General features: G+C 39.2%; 1 protein-coding gene across 3 annotated transcripts in view; it reads left to right on the forward strand.

Moving 5' to 3' along the window:
- Positions 1-12,105, forward strand: part of pde4bb (phosphodiesterase 4B, cAMP-specific b) — a 66,851-nt gene extending 54,746 nt beyond the window's left edge. For all 3 annotated transcript variants that reach the window (XM_039661238.2, XM_039661239.2, XM_089131045.1), the window contains 10 exons: positions 351-463; positions 4,782-4,875; positions 6,339-6,523; positions 6,621-6,719; positions 6,806-6,970; positions 7,321-7,420; positions 7,576-7,730; positions 8,789-8,911; positions 9,004-9,186; positions 10,091-12,105. In XM_039661238.2, the coding sequence (XP_039517172.1) occupies positions 351-463; positions 4,782-4,875; positions 6,339-6,523; positions 6,621-6,719; positions 6,806-6,970; positions 7,321-7,420; positions 7,576-7,730; positions 8,789-8,911; positions 9,004-9,186; positions 10,091-10,378 (1,505 nt within the window). In that variant the 3' untranslated portion in view covers positions 10,379-12,105. The remainder of the gene's footprint in view (positions 1-350; positions 464-4,781; positions 4,876-6,338; positions 6,524-6,620; positions 6,720-6,805; positions 6,971-7,320; positions 7,421-7,575; positions 7,731-8,788; positions 8,912-9,003; positions 9,187-10,090) is intronic.
- Positions 12,106-20,910: the final 8,805 nt, after the last annotated feature.

The raw sequence follows: 20,910 nt of genomic DNA on the forward strand, positions 1-20,910 counted from the left end.
TCTCTCCTCATTTTGGTTTCAATGAAATGCATTTTCAGTCAACAGAAGAGGAGAGAAATAGGGAATGAGTTTTAAGAGTCCCTCCCACCAAGCTCCCCCGGGTCTGAGGCTCATTGACACATCAGCACATGCGATGTGAGGAGAAAGAGACTGACTAGCTGACAGACGGCACAGTAGATGAGTTTGGAGACACAATGGAAAGGACTATGCAGCGAGCAGTGAGCTAGTAATCCAGCTGCCATCCGAACACAATGACTACATCAGCAGCGCTCGGCCCACCATGAAAGATCACTGCGGACCACCTTTTCAGAGGACGGATCCTGAATACATATCCGTGTGTCTCTTACCAGATGAGTCCTACCAGAAGCTGGCCGTGGAGACCATGGAGGAGCTAGACTGGTGCCTGGACCAGCTGGAGACCATCCAGACGTACCGCTCCGTCAGTGACATGGCCTCCAACAAGGTGAGATGCTTTCTGCATGTTTGCATGCTTGAGTTTAATGATAACTTTCTTTGTGTTAGAATAGTACTTTTTGATGCCTTCCACATTTCATTTGTCTGTTATTTCAAAGCCCAAGTCAATGTTTTGTTGGTATAAGATGGAATTAGGAGGATTTGATACCCTCATGTGGTATTCTGCAAACCCTACTGAAGTATCTTTAATGATGGTCTATCATGCAGTCTTAAACGTTTAGTCATCTTATTTCCATAGTGCACCAGTATTGGTGAGTCACAGCTCTCAAATGCAGTTTTGAATCTTGGAATTTTTATATATTTTGTGCTGATGCATGGATAGAGTATGCGGTTGTTCATGAACTGTCTGGTCATGTCTGTGAGGTTAATACTGGGAACGTAATTGATGATGAGTTGTTGACATGGGATCTAGGTATGTCGCAAAACATTTACACTGTCAGTAGGAAAGCATGCAATAAGAACTTGACTGATTCCCTGATTATTACCCAAAATATTCCATAATAAACACTAAAATAATGTGTATTCATTGTTTATATCCAGTTTGTTGTCTTGGTGAAAGGCATTTGGCCCAGTCGGCTATTGTTATTTTATTTTAAACACATGAATTCAACTTTGTACTGTCAGTGTGGTTATGGATTCAGTGGATTTACTGGAATCTGTGTTGAAAGGAAACTGTTGAAACACTCATTAATTAGAGTGAAAAACCAAATGATTGAAGCAGTTTCTTTCATACAGGCATTATTTGAGTATTACTACTGGCACTGGCCTCTTTTTTCACTTGTGACCTCATTGCTTTGTTTACCCTGATACCTAATCAGATCTAGATATAGAGCATAGAGTTATAGAGGACATTACCTCCCTGACATTGAAGCATTCCAGACTCTATAATACTGCATTTTATCACACATATGTGATAAATAAATATATACATACATACAGTACACACACACGTACACACACACACACACATATATATATGTATAAAACTGAAAATATGTTTTAAAGATTGCAAGAGTCTGATGAGAATCAGTATTGAAAATGATACAAATTTAGAAAATGTGCTTAATCTACATTAGTATAAATGTATTGTGGTTTAAAAAATACTGTTGTTAATTATATTTAGCAAAAATGTATTCAATATGTAACATTAAAATATAATTCATATAATAAATATTTAAAATGTATTGTTACTTTTTGTAATATTACCTAGGCTGAAAGATATGGTATAAATTGGTATAAATTTCATAATTATACAGAATAAAATACTTTACAGAATTTAAGTGTATTTCATTATATTATGTGAATATATTATACATAACTTTTTTGTTATATTTGCTACATTTTTACATCATATATATATATATATATAGTGAAATATATTTTAAAGTTATATTAGTAGTTGCTACACAGACTGCAGAAATAGGTTACACTTTATTTTAATATGTCCGCTTTATAGTGTAATTATACATTTAAGTACTGAGTAATAGTAGTTAACTACATGTACATACTATAGGGTTAGGTTTAGGATTAGGGTTTGGTTTAGTTGCATGTAATTATGCCTAATTTATAGTTATTGCTATATAAAAACATGTAGGACACATACAAAACAATAGTGTTACCTAGTCTTCTTAAAGGGATACTTCACCCTTAAATTTAAATTAGCCCATGATTTACTCACCCTCAGGTTTTCCTAGGTGTATATGACATTGTTCTTTCAGACGAATGCAAGTTATATTAAAAAAAAATGTCCTGGCTCTTCCAAGCTTGATAATGGCTGGAGGACTTTGGAAGTCCATTAAAGTGCATCTATTCATGATTAAAGTTCTCCACACTGAGAGGCATTCTGAAGTGAATTGGTGTGTTTGTGTAAGAAAAATATCCATATTTATAACTTAATCGGCTAAAATAACTAGCTTCTGGCAGACGTTCGTACGCATCAACTTACGCCAAAAGAATTACACTTGAACTTGACGGAAAACGTTTGGAGAACTTTAATCATGAATAGAAGCGCTTTGATGGACTTCCAAAGACAGACACCCATTCACTCCCATTATCAGGCTTGGAAGAGCCAGGAATTTTTGTTCATATAACTCTAATTGTATTCGTCTGAAGGAAGAATGTCATATACTATTCACATAGGCTTCAGGGTAAATCATGAGGTATTTTTTATCCCTTTAATAAGTTCTAGTCATATATTGTATTGTTTATTCAGAGTAATGTTATTGTTAGTTTATTGTTGAAAGTGGAAAGGCGACACATAATGAGATCGAGTTACGTTGTGAAAGTCCTCAATTTACGTCACTAAAAATGAACAATAAAAGACTGAGTCTTCTTGGCACGCCTTTGAAGTTCTGTGAGTAGTAATTGAGTCAGATCCACCCATGTGTGCAGTCAGAGCAAGAGTAGCGTGGTCTCAGCGCGCCTCTACCTGAGGGAGGAGGGCTGGTCGTCTGCAGCGAGGTGAATCAGTTAGCACTTTGTCTAAGGCACTTCCTGACAGCCGTCAGAGTGAGCTCACAGGCACTGCCTTGCACATGCTCACCAGTACTGCACGAAACACCTTCACTGCAACAATGGGACTGTGCTACTCGGAGAAAAAGATCAAATTTGGTGTGCTAAAAAGCTGGAGAGAGGTGAGATTTCATTTGAGTGCAAAAGTTTTTGTTTGTTTTGTGGAATTTTGTGGAATCCGTATTCATCCGTCTCAGTTATCGGAGTTTGGTTGTCCTAATGTTGTTATAAGAAATGAGAGCATATGAGCTCAGAATTGTCTTTCGCTTTTAGAAGTTTGAATATGTTTAGATGTGTGAAAAACTTAAAATAAATGAATGAAAAAATAAATGAATTGCCAACTGTGAAAATGGGGAATAGTGTAGTAGTTTGACTCTATTTTAAAAGTTCACTGTTAATTATAAAGTTCAATTTAAATAATTAGCCTAATTTAAACTGATAATTTATTTAAAAATGTAATTAAACTAAAACAATTTTTTTAAATACTACTTATTTTTATTTTACTTATTTTTATTTATTAAAACATATTATATGTTAAAAAAGAAACATTTGAATATATTTGAAGTATTATTTATAAATAATAATCATAATTTGAAGATAAAAATTACTTTAAAAAAACTTTTAAAATACTTTTTAATTTTTTTTTTACTTGTTGACCTCTGTTCGACAGTCTAGTTCTTGTATAATAACAGCTGAAGTGTTCATTACATTTATTAATTTAATAGATGCTTTCATCCGAAGCAACTTTCAATATATATATTTTAGCAATTTTATGTCCTCGCTATGGATATAGCAATACTATGACCTCGCCGTGGCTAACATCATGCTATAAAATAAAGTTTGAGTTTCAAAAAAATAGCCTGTTGCAATACTTCCCAGAACAATATATTACAGGAACACCGCTGATGTGTCAGAAAGGTCATATATGGTATTAAATGTGGAGGATGTGCGGGACTGATTAATAATCTTGAGAACATATTACTTCTGACTGGCTGGAGTTTTTTCATGCAAACACTCGGCTCTGATTATGTGAGAATTTTCTCTGATTTGATTATTACTACATAGCAAACAACTGTAAATCTATTTTGTACCATGCATGTGTATTGCATAAAAAAATGTGCATATACAAATTGAAAAACCTCATTGTTAGTCTTGCATGTTAAAAGCTGAGCATTGTGGGTTTTGTGTGTTTGTGTGCATGTATCCGTCTTTGCTGCGGCAAAGGATGTGGAGTGTAAAGACAGGAGAGAGAGAGAGAGAGAGAGAGAGAGAGAGAGAGAGAGAGAGAGAGAGAGAGAGAGAGAGAGAGAGAAAGAGAGAGAAAGAAAGAGAGAGAGAGAGAAAGGAGGGTGAAAGGGAGACGGAAAATAACAGATAGAAACAAGACTATATGCAGCAGATATCATGAAAGTCTGTCTGGATTTCTCCTTATTGTTGCTGTTTATGGGAACCTGGCTGGAATGTGAAAGAAAATACAGAGGGATGAGTTTAGGAGAGTCAGCGCCGGGATTTTGTTTGAGCTGAGAAGAGTTTGTGTAGAACTCAAATGAAGAGAGGAGTTCAGGGTTTAGGCACGAACTGAGGACTCCATCATGCCTGAAGTCAACTACCTGCTCTCAGTGTCCTGGGGTTACATTAAGGTGTGTTTGTGGGTTATTAACCGGCGCACATTGGAATGTACTGGTTGTTTAAAATGGAGGTTGCTTGAGTTTCTTCCATTGCTTGGACTGGAAATGGAGAAATCCAGAAATATTTATACTGTATGAGTTTAACAAGACTTGTCTTGTTTGTTTTAGTTCAAGAGGATGTTGAATCGGGAACTGACGCATCTGTCTGAGATGAGTCGCTCTGGAAACCAGGTGTCCGAGTTCATCTCCAACACATTCTTAGGTGAGTCTGGGCTTTCTTTTCATCGTCTTATAATAGGCGATAGCATTGAAACAGATATATGGAGAGATATCCATACAGTGTTTTTACTGCAGAGTTTCAGACATGTGGGCTAAACTGAGAAACCAAAACATCATGAGAAATATGGTGAAAGCCATATCTCAGATGGTGACAGAGATAAAAGATTGTGGATAACACTTCTCCATGAAAACACTGATAGCTAGAGAGGAGTTTTTCAAACCAGTCTGATCTGGTTTGGCATCTACGCAGCGAGAGTGTGTGCGAGAGAAAGGAGAGCTGAAACTGTAGTTAGATGCCACGGGGTCACTGTACTCCCCTAACCCTGCCGTCCAAAGCCCTACAGCCTACGTGCTTACTCATCAACGGGGAGTTTTTTTAGACAAACACTCTTAATATGCAGTGTTACTGAGAGCTCACACACAGCTCAAGCTCTCCTGACTGACAAACAAGAGGTGTTTAGAACGAGAGAAAAAAAAATTGTGGTTCTTGGACATCGATGGGGAAAATAAATCAAGAGATTTCTCTCGGATGTTGTTTTCAATGCATGTTTTGAGTATACACTTCGTTTTTCTTAAAAGACCTCAGTAGGAATTGACATTAGACACAAGTACTATGAATTGGATTGGAAAATATATTTATACTCCAGACCAACTTCAAAAAATGCTTTTTTATTAGAAAATGGATTAGTTTTTTCAAACCTTGAAATGTAATTTAATATTAATCAAAAATACTCGCTCATGTCAAGCAAAAATACTATTTAAACAAAACTGTTTATGTTCTTTGGGGGATTTTTTTTTTCAATGGGAGTGTTATTTGCTGACAAACTGAACAAAACAGGTTTATTTTAATCCGCAAACCGTTATTTTAGATTTGACCAATATAATAATACACTTATGTAACCACTAAGACTTTGGCTGCCAGCTTCTCCAATAAGACCATGGCTTTGCTGATCCAGCTTTACAGTCCCAGCATAAACCAACCTGGGCCATCATTCTGGTCTAAATGGATATGAAGAGTTCAGATGCAAAAGCCTCTAAATGCCATTTGAAATTTTCTTCTTTAATGATGATTTTTATCAAACTTGTATATTTAAGTTCAGTAATTTCACTTAAATAACAATTAATAGGTAATTATCATTGCCATTTAAGTGAAATCACTGAACTTAAATATACAAGCTTGATAAAAATGATCATTCTAGAAGAAAATTTCAAATGGCACTTAGAGGCTTTTGCATCTGAACTCTTCATATTTTCAGCTAGGAACACTTAGCTGTTGCATCAACTGTTGAACTTGTAGGTGGCTTGTACTAATATCAAACTTTATTAGGCGACTTGAACTCACTCAATGTGTCTGAAAAGTCCTGGCTGCAGTTGTGGATTGAGTGTGCGAGTGCTGAAATGAACAATCTCATGAGTAACCGGCCGAAACCTCCCCCCTCCCCGTAGATAAACAGAACGAGCTGGAGATCCCTTCGCCCACTTCGAAATCGCGGGAGAGGAAGAGGAGGCAGCAACAGCTGATGAATCAGATCAGCGGGGTGAGGAAGGTGACGCATGGCCCTGGTCTTCCCGGCAGCAGCAGTACGGCAAGGTTCGGCGTAAAAACAGACTTGGAGGACTTGCTCTCTAAGGTATAGTTGTACATTACAGACCACCAGTTGTATGGAAATAGTGCAATTTCGTCGAGTTTGTACCGTAATTGAACGGATCCTTTCTTGCCTTATGTAGGACCTGGAGAACATCAACAAGTGGGGTCTGAACATCTTCAGTGTTTCAGAGCACTCTCACCACCGACCTCTGACCTGCATCATGTATGGCATCCTTCAGGTTAGTACATAAAAAAGCTCTTTTTAAAAAAATAAAAAAAGTTTTTTAAAAATGAAATGTAACTAAAGCATGTTTCTTTGACGTAGGAAAGAGATTTAATGAAGACATTCAAGATCCCAGTGGACACCTTTGTGACATACATGATGACCCTCGAAGACCACTACCACGCAGACGTGGCCTATCACAACAGTCTCCACGCGGCTGATGTGGCCCAGTCCACACACATCCTGCTGTCCACGCCCGCACTGGAGGTGAGGAACTCGAATATGTGGCCAGCCGTATAGCCCTTTGAATTGACATGTCTTTAATCTTCCTTATGTGTGAACCCTCTAATCTCTAAACAGCCTGCATGTTTTGTCTGCAGCTGGTTTTCGCTTTGTCTTCTCCCAGTGCAAAAATAAAACTTGAAAAGACAAAGCTGTCTTTTATCTACAAAATATTTTGTTTTATTAAAGGTCATTGTCGTCAAACAAAGTCAAAACTGAATCTGTTTCAAGTCTCAGAGTTGTGTTATGATGCTTGAACTGTGTGCAACACACAAGTACTTGACCAAGTTGATCCACGTCATGTAACACAGTCCTTTCGCCCTTATTTTTCACAGGCAGTCTTTACAGACCTGGAGATCCTGGCCGCTATCTTTGCAGCAGCCATCCATGACGTGGACCACCCAGGGGTTTCAAACCAGTTCCTAATTAATACCAGTGAGTGTGTTTTAACTACTCCTCCCTTTACATAGTCAAGACTATGTATGCTTATGAGTCGAAACTGCTGCAGTTATTGCAACTCAAACCATATGGAAGAGCAAAGCCTCAGTGTTATGACTGTTATGTTATGACCATGCCTCTCTTTACTGCAGACTCCGAGCTGGCGCTCATGTACAATGATGAGTCTGTTCTCGAGAACCATCACCTAGCGGTTGGTTTCAAGCTCTTGCAAGGGGAAAACTGTGATATCTTCCAAAACCTCTCCAAGAAACAGCGGCAGTCTCTCAGGAAAATGGTCATTGACGTGGTAGGTAAAAATAATAAAATTAAATTCAAGTATTTGAACTTGAAAGAGAGCTGAGAGCGTTAGCTAATGTTAACTAATAGAACCTTGTTGTAAAGTGATACCCAAACATACACAGTAAAAAAAGTTGCTGCATTACACTTTCACTGTTAAAATGAATACGACTGAATATGTTAAATCTAATCAATAAAATTGAGGCAACAGATTACAATCAATATTATTAATTAAATTGAACAAATTAGAATTGAGTAATAACTAACCAAATGAATTACTTAAAAGTTAACCATTTAAAATGAGTAGAATTTCCATATTTTTTTAAAACAAAAATATCAGAAAAACAGACGTCAAATATGAATTAAGAACTCTTTTTTTTTATTGCCAACACTGAAGACACCTGATGATAACAAGCAGAATCACTGAAGGAGAAAACCGTATTTTTACGTCACCATTATGGAGATCAGTTTGCGTTTTAGTTGGGCCAATTCTTAATTCAGAATTTCTTAATTCATCTTTGACGTCAGTCTGTTTTTCCGATATTTTTTGTTTAAAAAATGTGTAAATTCTACTCATTTTAAATGATTAACATTTAAGTAATTCATTTAAGTAATTTGTTAAATTTAATTAATAATATTGATTGTAATCTGCTGCCTCAATTTTATTGATTAGATTTACTGTAACATATTCAGTAGTATTCATTTTTACGGTGTACAATCAACTTTGATGTTGAAGTCATTTCAACTTCAATTACATTAAACTGACTTAAAAATGAGTTGTATAACTTCAAAAAGTTGAAAATTGCTTATTTTATTGCTTATAAACGTTATTTTGATGAGTTAAAGCATTGTAAAAATATATGTTTATAACTTATTGATCATAAAATGTTGTACAGTGTAGGCCTAATAATTTAAAATTTACTTTAAAGTAAAACTGTTAATTGAAGTTTTTCACCCTTACACAAAACTCTCACTCTCACAGATTCCAATTGAAATGACTGGGCCTGCAAAAAGGCGTAGAACAATAGTAAATCTCCCAACTAACTACGTCTCCATCTCTCGCAATAGGTACTAGCGACAGACATGTCCAAGCACATGAGCTTACTGGCTGACTTGAAGACAATGGTCGAGACCAAGAAGGTGACAAGTTCAGGAGTGTTGTTGCTCGACAACTATACGGACAGGATACAGGTGAGTCTTGGCTTATGTGTCCTCAACAACAACATTCAGTTCTTCACGGCTTCCTCGATATCATTCAACGTCATGTCTCACGATGTCCACAGGTCTTAAGAAATATGGTTCACTGTGCCGATCTCAGCAATCCCACCAAGCCATTGGATCTGTACCGGCAATGGACGGACCGCATTATGGAAGAGTTTTTCCACCAGGGTGACCGAGAGAGAGAGCGAGGCATGGAGATCAGTCCGATGTGTGACAAACACACCGCTTCAGTGGAGAAGTCTCAGGTGGGAATCCATCTTTAGCATACTTTTAAAAAGAGCACTTATTGTGGAAATAACATACTTGAGTGTGAACTGAATGGAATGTTTTTCAAATATTTTACTGAATGTTATTTACAATTCAATTTATATTAAGTTCAATAAGTGCTTTTTGACCCACTTAAGTAGGCTTACATTTGTATAGGCCTGTGTGCTTTCATAGTAGTGATAGTTTCATAGTCAAGCACTTTGCATATGCTTTATGTTGTTAACTGTTGATATGTTGTTTATGTATGTTAGTCAACACATCAAAATATGTGTACTGTACATGACAACAGATTATTCAACTATTTAAAAAGCACTTTATTTGAAATTATTACAAAGTGCTATTACAAAGACTTTTAAAAGTGTACTTAAGTGTGTTAAGAAACACTTAGACCAAAGTCTCGACAAGTGGAACCACGAACAACATGCCAAGTGAGCTGAACTGTATGAAACTGTAAGAATGGCGTTCGTGGTTCGACTTGACGAGACTGTTTTCCAATGATGGCTGCTGTCTGTATACACGAAGTGAACTGTCTTTATAAAATATCTTCTTATTAAACGGTCTGTACACTGACAAAGTTCTCAATGCTTCGTTTTGCATGTAGGGACCCTCATTATGTTACTGTGTTAGTGTGGGGCTATTTTAAGCCTTGTCAGTGGTATAAACTAGCGATTTCTTTTTACTTAATAAATGCCCCCATTACTAGCATTATTCGCTAAACAGTTTTTAGAGATAAAACTCTTTATATTCGATTATCATGGAAACAAATCTCAGAGAACACTCGACTAGGTACCAATGTGTAATTAGACCAAAGGTTCTCCATTTCTTTTGGTCAAGTCTGGTCATTTCTAGAAGGGACTTATCATGTGTTTGTTTTCCTTTTAGGTTGGTTTCATTGACTACATCGTGCACCCGCTATGGGAGACTTGGGCGGACCTGGTGCATCCGGATGCGCAGGATATCTTGGACACTTTAGAAGAGAACAGGAACTGGTACCACAGCATGATACCACAGAGTCCCTCCCCTCCCTTTTTCGAAACGGGAACTGACGGTGGAGATAAGTTTCAGTTCGAGTTGGAGGACGAGGAAGGAGCCAAGCAGGATACAGAGAACCTCTTTGAGACAGACAGTGTTGAGAATGTGACGCGCTCTCCTTCATCTGCCGAGACGTAGCACCTCACTACATGTTGGCCGTATTTGATGACAGAGTAAAGTGGAGGAAGGTTATTCTTCTGCTATCTGAGAATCCCACTGAGGACCACTGTGTCTTGGGACTCTGCTGTTGTTACAGAGCCTATAATGGGGAGCGAGTGAACATCCTACACAATATAGTTTTCACAGAATTTGCAAGAATCCAGTCAGGGTGGACGGACAGGCGTACTCCCGAAAGTGCCATAAGCTGGATTTTCTAAATCAACAGGTGGCAGTGAAGAACTGAATGTTGGAGTGGGTTTCTGTGAAGGAGAAATTCTGACCCTCTTATTAGAGGGGTTTGTACTACAACATTAAATTGACTTTTTTGTAAAAACAAAAAAGAAGACTTTTTGTACTTCAAAAGTGAGGAATGTCGTCATGCTGAAGCAAAAGCATGTAATTCCCAGTCCTGTATTGGGAATGCAGTCTTCCTAAATTTTAGACAACGGAATAATCTATTTCTTGTGCCAGCATACTTTATCTTTATTTAACAGAACATTTTTGTACTTTGTAACACACAGTTTCTCTTTTAAAAGGCGTTCTTATAAAGCGATTCCTCTGGTACATCTAATGTGATGTTTTATGTTGTATTACAGTAAGTAAAAAAAAAAGGATCCAAAGAGTCCAGCATTTTAGTGGTTACTCTTAAGGAATGTCCTGGGCTGGATAGAAATTAAGCTCTTTTGATTGTATTTATGGCAATTATGTTGATTACCACAGAATACAAAATATGTTGGGTTTTTCTTTTTGTATTGTATTTCCATTGTTAGAGCCATTGGTACATAGTGTACAATAAGGAACTACTTATTGATTTTTGCTTTTTTTTTACTGTTGGGTAGTCTGAATTTAATTTAGTCAAAATGATTTTTTTTCTTTGGTAACTGACATCATCCCACAGATGCTGTTGATCGAGCTGCACTAGTATCAAGCCCAGATCATTCCTTTAAAACCACTTTAATTTGGGAAACAAACATCGCTTAATAGCGACATTAAACCGATTACTGTTTTTTAATGTACTATATAGTTAAAAATGACCTCTTTGTGTCTGTAAATGTCACTAAGATACTTTTATGTCAAGAAAAAAAAAGAGACTTAAGATTCAACATTAAAAATGTCAACTCTTAAATGCTTCATTTCTTAGAATCCAAGCTGTTAATATTCACGGAATAAAGTCAACAATAAACCTCAATTACGCAATCACTGATGTCAAACAATGCAGTTTCTCCTGAATGTGCTTACTGGTCAGGAACGGATGTGGTGAACACACGTCATTCTAGCTGAGATTAGCCTTTAAATCAACAAGTATATTTTTTTTTTCCTAAAGAGATGTATACTATTTGCTTCTGCTTACCTTTTTTGATAATGCATTATTATTATTATTATTATTATTTGATTCACAGTAAAATGACTACATTTTCCCACAGTCCAACTGACGTAATTTGCCCAAATTGAAATTACGATTACAGTGTGAAGCTAAAACTTGTCTTTTCTACTCATGTTTGTCATTGTGAAGCGGGTGATGAACAAGCACACTGTGGAACAACTGTGATTCCACTGGTGGAATCACTGTTATCTCCATTATTATTATATTTATTATTATTATTATTATTATTATATTGTTTTTAGTATTAATCCTCTGTTAAAGTTGTGTTGCACATTTCTTATTTGTCAAAAAAAAGAGAGATTAAACAAAGAAATTAAAATTTTTTGGTCTGTGAGTGATGTAATTTATTTTGCATGCTCCATGTCGATCTACACCAAATGGGAAAATTTGTCACTGTAACATTCCTGGACATAAACTATATAGCTACAAGAAAAAAATAGTGTTCTCAATTTATATTAGGTGTCTAACCTTACATTAGAAAAAAGTACAATTGTCAGAGGATGGTGATGAAGGAAGGAGATGGATATAATTCCAGCCATTTTATTAACAAACCAAAAATAAAGAAGGTAATACTCTGAACTGCAACCTGAGGAGGGTAAATACACCAAATAATGGGGGGACTCATCAATCAACTAATGACAACAAATGAAAAGTAGGAACAGGGAACAAAGGCAATGAGTACAGGAACAAAACGACAACAAAGCATCCTTGTAACAACAATGCACTTATTGTGTTCATGTTGTATTGTGAAACACTTTTGCTGCTATGGAGGTGAAATACGGGTAAGTTAAGGCTCAGGTTTGGTGGTATATGGGTAGGTTTAAGGGTGGGTTAAGGTGTAAGAGAAGGGTCAACAGTGTAACTTCAATTCAGAAATTATTTACAACTGTAATTTTATGCAGGTATTTTAAATGTAAGTACAATGTACTTTAAATGTAAGTACATCTAGTTTGGTGAGAATTGTGGTTGAGTCATCAGACTCTGTCAGCTAAGTTAATATGTAACTTTGGATATAAATTTGGATTTTTGTTAATGTATGTGTTAATTGAAGACTAGCAGTGATGTAAAAAGTCCTGATGTATCAAAAGTATGCCCTTAAAGCCAACAGAAATCCAAGATTATTATAAAAAAAATATTGAACGCTTCATTTAATTTCTTGTTATTGCATTTATTTAACACATACATGAAGATGGGTGGAATAATTAGCTGTTAGCTATTTCCCCTGATCACGCTGATATAATAACAAACACCGAAAACAGAATGAAACAATGTACTCATTCACCACATATCAGAGTAGAGATCATGCAGACGTGACAGCAACCACTACCTAGAAACAAACAAAGTGCATCCTGCTCAGCAAGACTGGTTTCATTGAGCAACATTTATACTAAAGTTTACCAGTTTTGTCGATGATCAGCTTCAGCATGCTGACTGACCTATGTGTAGCGAACTCTGTGTTTTGACTGACTGGATTTAAAGGGTTAGTTCACCCAAAAATGAAAATTCTGTCGGTATTTACTCACCCTCATGTTGTTCCAACCCCGTAAGACCTTCGTTCATCTTCGGAACTCAAATTAAGATATTTAAGATATTAAGATCGCTCCTGCATACTAGTCCATAGGCTTCTTGAGGGAATGACTCTTGCTGGCATCGACAAGTCATTAAAGACATCGTTAAAATAGTCCAAGTGACTACAGTGGCTCAATTTTAACTTTATCCAACAACGAGAATTCTTTTTGTGCACAAAAACAAACAAAAATAACGACTTTATTTCAACTATTCACTTCCTTCTCCATGGGCCTGTAGTCAGTTAACGTAGTGTGATTGCGTAAAGCTACGTCACACGTAGGCTCACTATTGGCCGACGCTGGTCATGTGTGTCATGCGTGTGACGTAAAATAACAGAAGCTTACGCTATTAAACTAGTAACCTGACTCGCGCAGAGGGAGAAATAAACGAATAGTTGAAATAAAGCCGTTATTTTTGTTGGTTTTTTTGCGCACAAAAGTGTTCACGTCATTTGATAAACTTAAGATTGAGCCCCTGTAGTCACTTGGACTATTTTAACGATGTCTTTAATGACTTTTCGAGGACAGCAAGTCATTCCCTCAAGAAGCCTATGGACTAGTATACAGGAGTGATCTTAATATCTTAAATATCTTAATTTGTGTTCAGAAGATGAACGAAGGTCTTACAGGGTTGGAACAACATGAGGATGAGTAAATACTGACAGAATTTTCATTTTTGGGTGAACTAACCCTTTAAAGTTGTTCCAAAGCATCTTAGGATATCATGGATGCCACCTTAGAAATTTGATTCGATTGAAACAAACCCCTCACGTTTAAATTGCGTTTTTAACACATTAGGGCTGCGCACTCTAAAAACAAATGCTTTTGCTAACAACAACAAATGCAACAGTTTGCATCAAACTTTTTGACTTATAACAATTTCCAATGACATATTAAACTAACAAACTACACTGAATTAGAGGAACCTAATTTGTGGCGTAAGTTAATTATTCAATTTAATTTTAACATTTAAGGCTCGTTCACACCAAAAGCGATAACTATAAAGATAACCGATAACTATATTAGCGTCCACACCTGCGCAATATCGTTCTGTTTATCATAAGCGCGTCGCCTGTCGCTTTAAATGCTCAAGCACTTTAAGCAGGATGTATTCTGATTGGCTCTCATGTTTATCATTCATTAGATGGACAAAATAGTTCTGAAAGTGATTCAAAAAATATTGTTTCACTGTGCCGTTATCGTTATAGTTGTTGTGTGGACTCTGCTATTCCTTTATATTTGGAACAATTTAAATCTTTATTGTTACAGTTATCGCCCTTGGTGTGAACAGGCCTTAATGATCCTTATGTAAAGCATCCTGGGAACTAGTAGCTAATCCACTGCCCAATTTTCAGATTTATCAAGACCATTTTAGTTACTAGACAAAGAAAATGTTACTAAAAATGGTTTTAATTATTGTCACCAGAACTAATGTTTGCAACTTAAAAGGTTTAATTCAATCATTAATTGGAATTTTTAAGTTGCAACCATTCATTTATTTAGGTTGTGGTAAAAGGTCCTCTGAATTTCTATTTAAAGTGTGACAGAAAAGCTTTGCCACTCTTAAAATCTAGTATGGTAAATATACTGAAATATTTTCTGACTGTGTTAATAGTAGTACTTGCTTGAATAACCAAAAACTAGACAAGAGAATGGGGGTCTATGAAGTACTTGGGGAAGATGTTTGAGACGTGCTATTTAGGGTCAGTTTTTTAAAACTGAAAAAAAAAAAAAAATCCAGTGACACTTGGGTTAACTTTTTCCATCGCTGCCATGTCAGTAGCTATGAAAGCTTGGGAATTTTTTTTTTTTAGAGTGCCACAAAAACTTTGCAGTGTTTGACGTCAAAGTGCTTGTTGTTCCAGTGAGCAGCATGTGGAAACTCAATACATGTGGGCCACTGGAGGCTTTTCTTAGGGCCCGGAGCTCCAGAGGAGGAAGTGATCAAGCTTCTTCATGGCAAAAACCAGTCTGATTACTTTCCCTTCGTAGAAAAGAGCAAATTTCCTGATAGCAGGATCGTTTATCGCACACTCAAGATGAGGGCTATGTTGAATATCTGACTACAGAATTCATTCAAGGAGAATAAATCAAGTTTGTTGACAGAGAGGAAGACAATTCCTGAGAATGAGGACTGACTTTGACAAAATCTGAATATTTACAGTACATGCATGTGTGCATATGTATGCAAGTAGGTGTAACCTGACATACAGAGGAAGTATAGGAAATTGTTCTAGTAAATCTGTCTCTTTGGAAGGCAATCTGTTGATCACATCTAATCTTCGCTCTCACCCAGCACCACAAACAGAGCGTCAAACATTCAGCAGCAGCACTCAAACAGTGAATACATGACGTCTAACATATTCAGACTGTGCTACACTGCTGAACAAACATCCATAATAAAAGTTTCTTATGTTCTGTCACCAATTATTTTAGCTATATTAAAGGGGTCCTATGCCCTTTTAATGAGTTTTAATTTTGTTTTGGGGGTGTACTACAATATGTTTTTATGCTTGATTGTTCCAGAAATGCATTATTTTTCACGTCCAGTGTGCTGTGATTGGTTAGCTGGCCCAGTGTGCTGTGATTGATTAGCTGGCCCAGTGTGTTGTGATTGGTTAGCTGGCCCAGTGTGTTGTGATTGGTTAGCTGGCCCAGTGTGCTGTGATTGGTTAGCTGGCCCAATGTGTTGTGATTGGTTAGCTGGCCCAGTGTGTTGTGATTTGTTAGCTGGCCCAGTGTGCTGTGATTGGTTAGCTGGCCCAATGTGTTGTGATTGATTAGCTGGCCCAGTGTGCTGTGATTGGTTAGCTGGCCCAGTGTGTTGTGATTGGTTAGCTGGCCCAGTGTGCTGTGATTGCTTAGCTGGCCCAATGTGTTGTGATTGGTTAGCTGGCCCAGTGTGTTGTGATTGGTTAGCTGGTCCAGTGTGCTGTGATTGGTTAGCTAGCCTAGTGTGTTGAGATTGGTTAGTTGGCCCAGTGTGTTGTGATTGGTTAGCTGGCCCAGTGTGCTGTGATTGGTTAGCTGGCCCAGTTTGCTGTGATTGGTTAGCTGGCCCAGTGTGCTGTGATTGGTTAGCTGGCCTAGTGTTTTGAGATTGGTTAGCTGGCCCAGTGTGTTGTGATTGGTTAGTTGGCCCAGTGAGCCCAGTGTGTTGTGATTGGTTAGCTGGCCCAGAGGGTTATGATTGGTTAGCTGGCCGAGTGTGCTGTGATTGGTTAGCTGGCCTAGTGTTTTGAGATTGGTTAGCTGGCCCAGTGTGTTGTGATTGGTTAGCTGGCCCAGTGTGTTGTGATTGGTTAGCTGGCCTAGTGTTTTGAGATTGGTTAGCTGGCCCGGTGTGCTGTGATTGATTAGCTGGCCCAGTGTGTTGTGATTGGTTAGCTGGCCCAGTGTGTTGTGATTGGTTAGCTGGCCCAGTGTGCTGTGATTGGTTAGCTGGCCCAGTGTGCTGTGATTGGTTAGCTGGCCCAGTGTGTTGTGATTGGTTAGCTGGCCCAGTGTGCTGTGATTGGTTAGCTAGCCTAGTGTGTTGAGATTGGTTAGTTGGCCCAGTGTGTTGTGATTGGTTAGCTGGCCCAGTGTGCTGTGATTGGTTAGCTGGCCCAGTGTGCTGTAATTGGTTAGCTGGCCCAGTGTGCTGTGATCGGTTAGCTGGCCTAGTGTTTTGAGATTGGTTAGCTGGCCCAGTGTGTTGTGATTGGTTAGTTGGCCCAGTGGGCCCAGTGTGCTGTGATTGGTTAGCTGGCCCAATGTGTTGTGATTGGTTAGCTGGCCCAGTGTGTTGTGATTTGTTAGCTGGCCCAGTGTGCTGTGATTGGTTAGCTGGCCCAATGTGTTGTGATTGATTAGCTGGCCCAGTGTGCTGTGATTGGTTAGCTGGCCCAGTGTGTTGTGATTGGTTAGCTGGCCCAGTGTGCTGTGATTGCTTAGCTGGCCCAATGTGTTGTGATTGGTTAGCTGGCCCAGTGTGTTGTGATTGGTTAGCTGGTCCAGTGTGCTGTGATTGGTTAGCTAGCCTAGTGTGTTGAGATTGGTTAGTTGGCCCAGTGTGTTGTGATTGGTTAGCTGGCCCAGTGTGCTGTGATTGGTTAGCTGGCCCAGTTTGCTGTGATTGGTTAGCTGGCCCAGTGTGCTGTGATTGGTTAGCTGGCCTAGTGTTTTGAGATTGGTTAGCTGGCCCAGTGTGTTGTGATTGGTTAGTTGGCCCAGTGAGCCCAGTGTGTTGTGATTGGTTAGCTGGCCCAGAGGGTTATGATTGGTTAGCTGGCCGAGTGTGCTGTGATTGGTTAGCTGGCCTAGTGTTTTGAGATTGGTTAGCTGGCCCAGTGTGTTGTGATTGGTTAGCTGGCCCAGTGTGTTGTGATTGGTTAGCTGGCCTAGTGTTTTGAGATTGGTTAGCTGGCCCGGTGTGCTGTGATTGATTAGCTGGCCCAGTGTGTTGTGATTGGTTAGCTGGCCCAGTGTGTTGTGATTGGTTAGCTGGCCCAGTGTGCTGTGATTGGTTAGCTGGCCCAGTGTGCTGTGATTGGTTAGCTGGCCCAGTGTGTTGTGATTGGTTAGCTGGCCCAGTGTGCTGTGATTGGTTAGCTAGCCTAGTGTGTTGAGATTGGTTAGTTGGCCCAGTGTGTTGTGATTGGTTAGCTGGCCCAGTGTGCTGTGATTGGTTAGCTGGCCCAGTGTGCTGTAATTGGTTAGCTGGCCCAGTGTGCTGTGATCGGTTAGCTGGCCTAGTGTTTTGAGATTGGTTAGCTGGCCCAGTGTGTTGTGATTGGTTAGTTGGCCCAGTGGGCCCAGTGTGTTGTGATTGGTTAGCTGGCCCAGAGTGTTATGATTGGTTAGCTGGCCGAGTGTGCTGTGATTGGTTAGCTGGCCTAGTGTTTTGAGATTGGTTAGCTGGCCCAGTGTGTTGTGATTGGTTAGTTGGCCCAGTGGGCTCAGTGTGTTGTGATTGGTTAGCTGGCCCAGAGGGTTATGATTGGTTAGCTGGCCGAGTGTGCTGTGATTGGTTAGCTGGCCTAGTGTTTTGAGATTGGTTAGCTGGCCCAGTGTGTTGTGATTGGTTAGTTGGCCCAGTGGGCCCAGTGTGTTGTGATTGGTTGGCTGGCCCAGAGTGTTATGATTGGTTAGCTGGCCGAGTGTGCTGTGATTGGTTAGCTGGCCTAGTGTTTTGAGATTGGTTAGCTGGCCGAGTGTGCTGTGATTGGTTAGCTGGCCCGGTGTGCTGTGATTGGTTAGCTGGCCTAGTGTTTTGAGATTGGTTAGCTGGCCCAGTGTGTTGTGATTGGTTAGTTGGCCCAGTGGGCCCAGTGTGTTGGGATTGGTTAGCTGGCCCAGAGTGTTATGAATGGTTAGCTGGCCGAGTGTGCTGTGATTGGTTAGCTGGCCTAGTGTTTTGAGATTGGTTAGCTGGCCCAGTGTGTTGTGATTGGTTAGTTGGCCCAGTGGGCCCAGTGTGTTGTGATTGGTTAGCTGGCCCAGAGTGTTATGATTGGTTAGCTGGCCGAGTGTGCTGTGATTGGTTAGCTGGCCTAGTGTTTTGAGATTGGTTAGCTGGCCCGGTGTTTTGAGATTGGTTAGCTGGCCCAGTGTGTTGTGGTTGGTTAGTTGGCCCAGTGGGCCCAGTGTGTTGTGATTGGTTAGCTGGCCCAGAGTGTTATGATTGGTTAGCTGGCCGAGTGTGCTGTGATTGGTTAGCTGGCCTAGTGTTTTGAGATTGGTTAGCTGGCCCAGTGTGTTGTGATTGGTTAGTTGGCCCAGTGGGCCCAGTGTGTTGTGATTGGTTAGCTGGCCCAGAGTGTTATGATTGGTTAGCTGGCCCAGTGTGCTGTGATTGGTTAGCTGGCCCAGTGTGTTCTGATTGGTTAGTTGGCCCAGTGGGCCCAGTGTGTTGTGATTGGTTAGCTGGCCGAGTGTGCTGTGATTGGTTAGCTGGCCTAGTGTTTTGAGATTGCTGGCCCAGTGTGTTGTGTTTTGTTAGTTGGCCCAGTGGGCCCAGTGTGTTGTGATTGGTTAGTTGGCCCAGAGTGTTATGATTGGTTAGCTGGCCCAATGTGCTGTGATTGGTTAGCTGGCCCAGTGTGCTGTGATTGGTTAGCTGGCCCAGTGTGTTGTGACTGGTTAGCTGGCTCAGTTTGTTGTGATTGGTTAGCTGGCCCAATGTGTTGTGATTGGTTAGCTAGCCCAGTGTGTTGAGATTGGTTAGCTGGCTCAGTTTGTTGTGATTGGTTAGCTGGCCCAATGTGCTGTGATTGGTTAGCTGGCCCATTGTGTTGAGATTGGTTGGCTAACCAATCACAGCACACTGGGCCAGCTAACCAATCACAACACACTGGGCCCACTGGGCCAACTAACCAAGGAGGGGCGGTACATTTCCCGAGCATGCGCTAAGCACTGCCAATCACACCACACTGGATAGTTGGCCCAGTGGGCCCAGTGTGTTGTGATTGGTTGGCTGGCCCAGTGTGCTGTGATTGGTTAGCTGGCCCAGTGTGCTGTGATTGGTTAGCTGGCCCAGTGTGTTGAGATTGGTTAGCTGGCCCAGTGTGTTGTGATTGGTTAACCGGCTATTTAAATGAGGAACATTATGACTTCATAAGATCCAGAAAAGTGTGTTGTAGTCAAAATCCAGTGTAGCCAGTCAACTACATGGAAAAATGAGAAGCTGCATTGCAAAAATTGAGAGTCTGCAAAGTAAAAACACATTTTAATCTTTTTTTTTTTTTTTTACTTAAGAGTACTATTTTGGATTGGTTTCATTTTAAAACTATTTATTTCTTATAATTTATTTTTTTAAGGATTTCATTCATTATTATTAAATTTTTTTTATAAATGTATGAACCCCCATCCTGGCATTGTGCGTGTTTTATTGCTATTTTTATTTATTTATTTATTTATTTTAATGTAGAATTAAATGCCGGTTAATCATAATTAAAAATAAAAAAGGCTGGGTGTAATGCATGGGTAACTGTAAATCACATTTATTGTTTTATTATTCTCTAAAATCTGTAGTGAATAGTCTGTCTATGTTTATTCGGTCAGAGACTGTTAACTAACCTGAGTTGTTGGTGTACTGTTAAATGAGTCATGACCTACCTGTTTTCAGTTGGTATTCTCAGATGAAAGATTCCCGTAGTTGTTGACAAGATTTAAAGATTTCAGTGGCCTTTAGTTTTACCAATATCTTTTTTCCATCTGAAAATCAGCTTGGCCTGCTGACCCCTTGTGGCTTTATACAGTATTGTACAGTATCTGTAGCAAAAGAGCTGAAATGTGTCAAAACCTGACAAAAGGACTGAAGACTATTTGGATTCAATAAAATACAAAGATTATGTTTTTTTATGTTTTGTTTGTTTGTTTTTTGTGACACTTAAAAAAACTTGCTTTTGTAGCGGGGGACGGGTAGGACTAACGTACTGAGAATAAGGTGAACTATCCTCACGGCTGCGAGTCTGTTAAGAGGAGACGGTCAATGCCAACTTTATAATGAATAATATTAATGTATCAAATCTATCTATTATTGTAACTATTTAGACATCAGTTTTTTGTCCACCGGC

This window comes from Pimephales promelas, chromosome 5 (assembly GCF_988280905.1).
Source record: "Pimephales promelas chromosome 5, fPimPro1.hap1.1, whole genome shotgun sequence".
Classification (NCBI taxonomy): domain Eukaryota; kingdom Metazoa; phylum Chordata; class Actinopteri; order Cypriniformes; family Leuciscidae; genus Pimephales; species Pimephales promelas.